The 5,803-nt window shown below is 36.6% G+C and overlaps 1 protein-coding gene across 2 annotated transcripts; it reads right to left on the bottom strand.

Annotated features, from left to right (window-relative positions):
- Positions 1–1,694: 1,694 nt before the first annotated feature.
- LOC114390646 (protein TRANSPORT INHIBITOR RESPONSE 1-like) lies at positions 1,695–4,973 on the bottom strand. 2 transcript variants are annotated; one of them, XR_003661985.1, is made up of 4 exons: positions 4,285–4,973; positions 3,381–3,873; positions 2,385–3,247; positions 1,695–1,977 (listed from the first exon to the last, which is right to left on the bottom strand). XR_003661985.1 is itself a non-coding variant. In XM_028351463.1 (3 exons), exons 1-3 carry the CDS (start codon positions 4,749–4,751, stop codon positions 2,450–2,452), a joined length of 1,758 nt encoding a protein of 585 aa, XP_028207264.1. In that variant the 5' UTR covers positions 4,752–4,973; the 3' UTR covers positions 2,008–2,449. The 2 variants fall into 2 exon arrangements, 1 of the variants encoding a protein (XP_028207264.1); XM_028351463.1 differs by lacking the exon at positions 1,695–1,977 and having other exon boundaries at positions 2,008–3,247.
- Positions 4,974–5,803: the final 830 nt, after the last annotated feature.

Below are 5,803 nucleotides of genomic sequence, written 5' to 3'. Positions count from 1 at the left end.
CACTTTTTTCTTTATTCATCAGATAAGTTGGTGGGGCTGCCCTGTCTCGCCCACTTCTCCTCAATCTGTATGAAAATTTAAACATACCATGAAATAAGGATCAGAATATACACATCAGATTAAAACATATATGAACTAAAACCCTACCCTTAAATAAAAATGATGGTTCAAAAAGTGTCAAATACTGGATTATGTGCAAAGTACTCCCTATATTCCAGATTATACTATTATTACGTTTAAGATTTTGGTCACGTATTTATGAATATTACGTTTAAGGTTTTGGTCACGAATATAATTAATTTGATGAATTTTAAAGAAAATGTTAAATAATTTTTTAATATATCATTTATCTTTAATTAATAACTTATTTACTCATATATTATTCTTACTAAGTATTCCTTTTGTATTTATATATAAATAAAAGAGTGATCTTATATATTAAATTTAACTAATTCTTTTTTAGTCATGATAACAAATTTTAATGAAGAAAATTTTACAAATAAAATTAATTTTATTTGATATTAAAAAAATTAAAAGATATCAGCCAACTTTTTTAATTAGTGGAAAATTAGTTATTTTTATTTATATATAAATTGAGAGGAAGTATTAATTAAGGATAATTTTAGAAATGTAACAAGGTATATTTTGTAAGAGTAGAAGAGGTTGTTCTTGTTCTAGTTGTTGTGGTTTGATTAATAGTATTTCTGGGTTGGTGAGGAGTGTGAGTTGCAAATGCATATTATGAGGAAAATAGAGGTGAATGCAGCAAAAAGCTGTGAAGGGCATCCAACGTGACCGAATCTCTCACGTGGCGCACCAGTCGAGGCTCTCCTTCCCCAATAACACATTCAATGAAAAGCAGTTGTCACCACACCTGACCAGTCTCAAGATATTTACAACTTACTACACCAACCCTTTTTACTTTTTTTGCCTATTTCATTTTTGTATATCACTGCTCAAACTTCTATCAGAATTTACATTTATATATTTTTGTTAACAAATGTTATTATATGAATAATATAAACTATTCCTATTACCTATACTTCAACAAATGCATTCTTAAAAAAAGTAACTCCAACAAACACAGCAATGAGTTTATAGCCAAAAGGGCCGTCGCGAGTATCTCGCCCATCACAAATAGAATAATGCTCTCTTTCAATTTTTAGATTTCAGTAGAATTTAAAGATTAATTATTAAATGATTTAGAAAAATATTTTAAAATTATAAAATTTGTTTAGTTTAATGATAAAGTCAGTTCAAATTTTAGGTGACGGTTTAAATATTTTCTGTTTTCATTTAGAAAAAATAAAAAATAAGAGTGAAAATAAGTTTATTTAAAATTTGAAAAACATTTTTTCTGAAAAAAGTATTTTAAAAAGATACAAAACTGAAAACATTAAATCAATTTTTTGTCTTTTCTGAAGAAATAAAAATGCAATGATACTTTAAAATATTTTCTTCTGAATAATATTTTCTAAATCTTTATTTTTTTAAAAAAAATAAACCGAAACCAATCGTCAAATTTTTTACTTTTCCTAAAATCACTTCCCCATAAAAAGGAATTACTTTACCATTTCTAAACATCAAATTTATCTAAATTTTATTTAAATTATCTATTTTAATATCAAATCTTTTAAAAAGTATATTTTAAATAATCAAATCTGTCGGAACCTAAATCAAACAAACTTGAAAACTGCTTGAAAAGATAAGTTCATTTTAATAATGGAGATTAATGACATCATTACAGGTTCCTCACTTGTAACCAGGTTACATATTTAATGCTACTTCTTATGCAAATTTCCCTATTAAGGCCATCGTAGGCAACCAAAAATTGACTCGGATGCAATCTTAAGCCGCTCTGTTAAAATGCAAAAACCTTTCCACCAGTAGAGCCATTCCACGCTTCACATGCGACAGGAAAACTTGGTTGTCTCATTTTAGTCATTCCGAATGTTTATTCCACAGCACCAATCGACTCTGAATAGAACAAAAGAAAACAAGGCATAATTCCATCAGATGCATCAACAAATCAGGATGCACTAGAATATAAATACGATTTTTATTCCTTCCCACGGTTAATGATAACAAGTCCACCGATATCTTACTACGAAAGAGCAGGGGTAACATGCATATAAAATTATGCACAAGTCCATAAAATATTATAATAATGATACGAAAAATAGTAACTATCCTATGCAACATAGAACAAGGTTACGATCTCTATCAGAATTGGTGTCTCGTAGCTCAGCCAAAGTGTAAAATGAATGGCAATCGAGCTCAAGCCTTTATATATCCTCCTGTACCTTATAGCTCAAACACCAACCACAACAGCATAGGCCGTAAACAGTTTTAATTCATTATTGAGTAGCATTCTGGGCATGTACCTGCACTAACAATTCTCACATCAAATGCTTCATAAATTCCACGGCTCATTCCACAGCACAATCACTCAAGAAATCCTTAATGCAGAATCATCTTGCATTCTCCATACATAGCCTGGCATGTCCAATCTTGGCCCAGAAACAGTCCTGTATATGTATAACTTCTCAACAGGACTACTCTCCGGCCTTGAATCTGGAGGTCCTCTTTCATCAATGACTTCAACATTAAGTCTTGGCATTTTCTGACCCAGCAATTTACATGCTCCATAACTCACCAAGCAAGAGGACATCCAAAGGGATCGCATTGTCTCCAGCTTTGCAGCATTGGCCAAAAGGGCTTTGTCACCAAAGGGGCAGTCCCTGATCTCCAGCTTCCTAAGGTTGTCACACCCAGACAGCACATGATGGAGTCCCAAATCGCTATCTCCAGCAAAAGCCACAGAAAGCATCTCAAGCTTCTTACCATAAGTCCCAATATACTCAAAAACACGGTCAGTTAGAAGCCCAGAAAGGGAAAGTCGCTGAAGATCCTTGCAATGCTCTACAATAGCTCCAAAACCAGCATCCAGAGGTTGATGGGTGAGATAGTCAGGAGCTCGAGGCTCAATAATACATAGTCTAAAACGTGTCATATTAGGCCTGCTCCTGGCAATTGTATCTAAGGCAGCATTAGACATTTGCCTACAAAAATATAGAACTGACTGGAGCTTGGTGCAGCCTTCAGACACCGAAACGAGGCCCTGCTCTGTCAATGCTACATTTGGTTCTAACCCAAACGGGTCGGACGGAAACACCCTCAACTCCCTTAGATCCTTACAGGATGCAGCAATCACTTCAAGGCCAGCATCTTCTATGTAATCCAGCACCTGTTCCACAATTTTTTTTTTTATCAGCATAAGAATTTATAGCATTACTTTGCAACAGTGAACCCAAATACAAGCATAAACATGAAACACTCAATATAAAAAATAAAAAAAAAATCATATGAATCAGACATACCCATAACCGCTGCAAACTCTCACATTGACCAACAAGCTTGATAAGATCAGGGCTTTGAATAGTTGCATAACTCAAGTTCAGTGAAGTCAGGTTGGAGCAAATAGGATAGACAGCTGGAAGGTAGGAAGGGAGCACGTCCCAAAATCCAGATAAGCCCTTCAATTGCTTGCACCCAGAAAATGCCTCCGCAAGGTTTGTGAAGACCTCCGGTCGCATCTCTGTCGTGTAAGCTCCGGTGCCCAACTCAACCAACTGAGGAGCACCGCGAAGAAGAGTGGCAAGCCTGTCTAGTGGCACAGCACGGTTGAGGCGGAGCGTCTGGAGATTGGGACACCTACTAACCAGGCGCTCTAGGGCAGACAAATTCACCTCATTGCCTAAGCAAGAAATGTTAAGGGAAACCAGTGATGTGTACGAATCAGGAAAATGGCTCAGCCAATGCCCACAGATGTCGTCCACCTCACTCTCCCGCAACTCCAACTCCCTCAAATTCCTACAATTCATTACCCATACAACAACATGTTCAGAAACCAAAAATTTCTTCAGTCTCGTAATCAAAATAGAGAATGCAGTAAACCAAACCACGCTAAGCCAAACAAAATTATAACACAATAGCCATTGTCAGTAATTAACAATGGCCCGGTATAGACACATTAAAATACAAAAAAAAAATAAAAAAAATTAACAGCTTTATCAGATTCACCAAAACTTCCCACTATAAAAATCTTATTTTTTAAAAAAAGACCCTGTATTTGAAATTTTATGAATGAGTCCTTATAATTTCAAAATATTATTTAGTTGGATCCTTATTTAACTTCTTTTTTCCGCAAAAAGTACAGGACCAGAAAAAAAAAAGGTAATCAGTCAATCTGAAAAGGGGAAAGAAAAGAATGAGTGGTGAAACCTGCAATTGGCAGCAATGGCTGCAAGTCCATCAGTGGTGAAGCCCTCGCAAGAGGTGAGGACCAAGACTTGGAAGTTCTTAAACGATTTGGCGATGAGTTCCAAGCATTCGTCGGCGATGACCATCCTCTTGAGCCTGATCTCCTGAAGCCAGGGGTAGGCAGCGGCCATGGCCTTGATCCAGGGGCCCACGTAAGCGCCCCAACCCTCGGGGACCAAATTGAAGTCGGCGAAGTGCGGCTTCCCCTTGATGGCGATGGATCTAACCTTGGGGAAGCGGTTGACGACGGTGGCCGGAGAGACCGCGTAGCAGTTTCCGACGAAGACTCTCCGGCGACACCAGCGCTCGATCTCGTACCAGGACTTGCAGACGAGGGAGATCGAGCCGCGGTCCTTGTCGCACTCAATGAAGGAGAACACGTGCTCCAGCACCTCCTCAGGGAACGAGTACGCTACTCTCGGCCGCATGTTCAATGAAATACAAGTACAACCCTACCCAAAACGCTGTCGTTTTCCAAATGAATCAGTAGTGAAACCTCGCAGTAAAGCAGCAGCGCTTAGAGAGTTAGATCTGAGAAGACACCATCGGAAGAGCGAAGAGATTGTGTTATTGTGAACTAGTTGTTGATGTGTGAAGTTGCCAGAGAGAGAGAGAAGGATAAGGAGTTTGTGTTGTACCGGGTGAGGTTAGAAAGTAACTAGGGTTAAATAGGTGGGGGAGTTTGCGAAGAGTGTGGGATAGGCGATGGTGGAGGGGACACGTGGACGTGGGTGAGTTGGAGACGTTGGATGGGCGGCGTTGCATGATGGTCTTATCCGTTGAGATGAGAGGGGGTGGAAATTCTCGCGAGACGAGATGGTGGTGGTTTGATGAGGTGTTATCATGGGTGTGGAAGGGGAATCTCATGATTCCCGTTGCATGGTTTCATCTTCAGAGTCCAGAGATGGTGATGGATGGATGCACGGGGGACCACATTTTCACCTACATCCACACCTGAAAATTCAATTCAAAATAATATATATATATTGGATGGGTTCCATTGACATATTTTTCTGTATAAACGTATGTGAGGTAAATTTTGTATTTGTGTATTCAAAATAACAAAATTTGGAAAATAGAAAGATAATGTATGATTTTTTTTCTTTTGTTTCAAATAGAAAGATTTCTGACACTTAATTAAAATTTATGATTGATTAGATAAAAAAGTATGTCCAGAAATGTGTTTGATAAAATTTTTGGTGATTTTTTAATTTTTTTTAAGTAACTTATAAGTTGTTTTGACCAAAATATTATGTGAGTTTTTTTTTTAAGAGAAGTAAAATTAAACGTTGATATTTAAATTAAATAATAAAATTAAAAATTAATATAAAAATTGACGTGAGAGAATGAGAAACTAGTCAATTAAAATATTCTCATTTTTAATAAATTCTATATTTAATATATGACTTGATATAACATCCGCAAACAACCCCACTGTTAAGTCTTAACTCTTAACCATATTAAAAGTCAATATTGATTG

This window comes from Glycine soja, chromosome 2, assembly GCF_004193775.1.
Source record: "Glycine soja cultivar W05 chromosome 2, ASM419377v2, whole genome shotgun sequence".
Classification (NCBI taxonomy): Eukaryota; Viridiplantae; Streptophyta; class Magnoliopsida; order Fabales; family Fabaceae; genus Glycine; species Glycine soja.
This window is presented reverse-complemented; position numbering and strand designations above follow the sequence as displayed.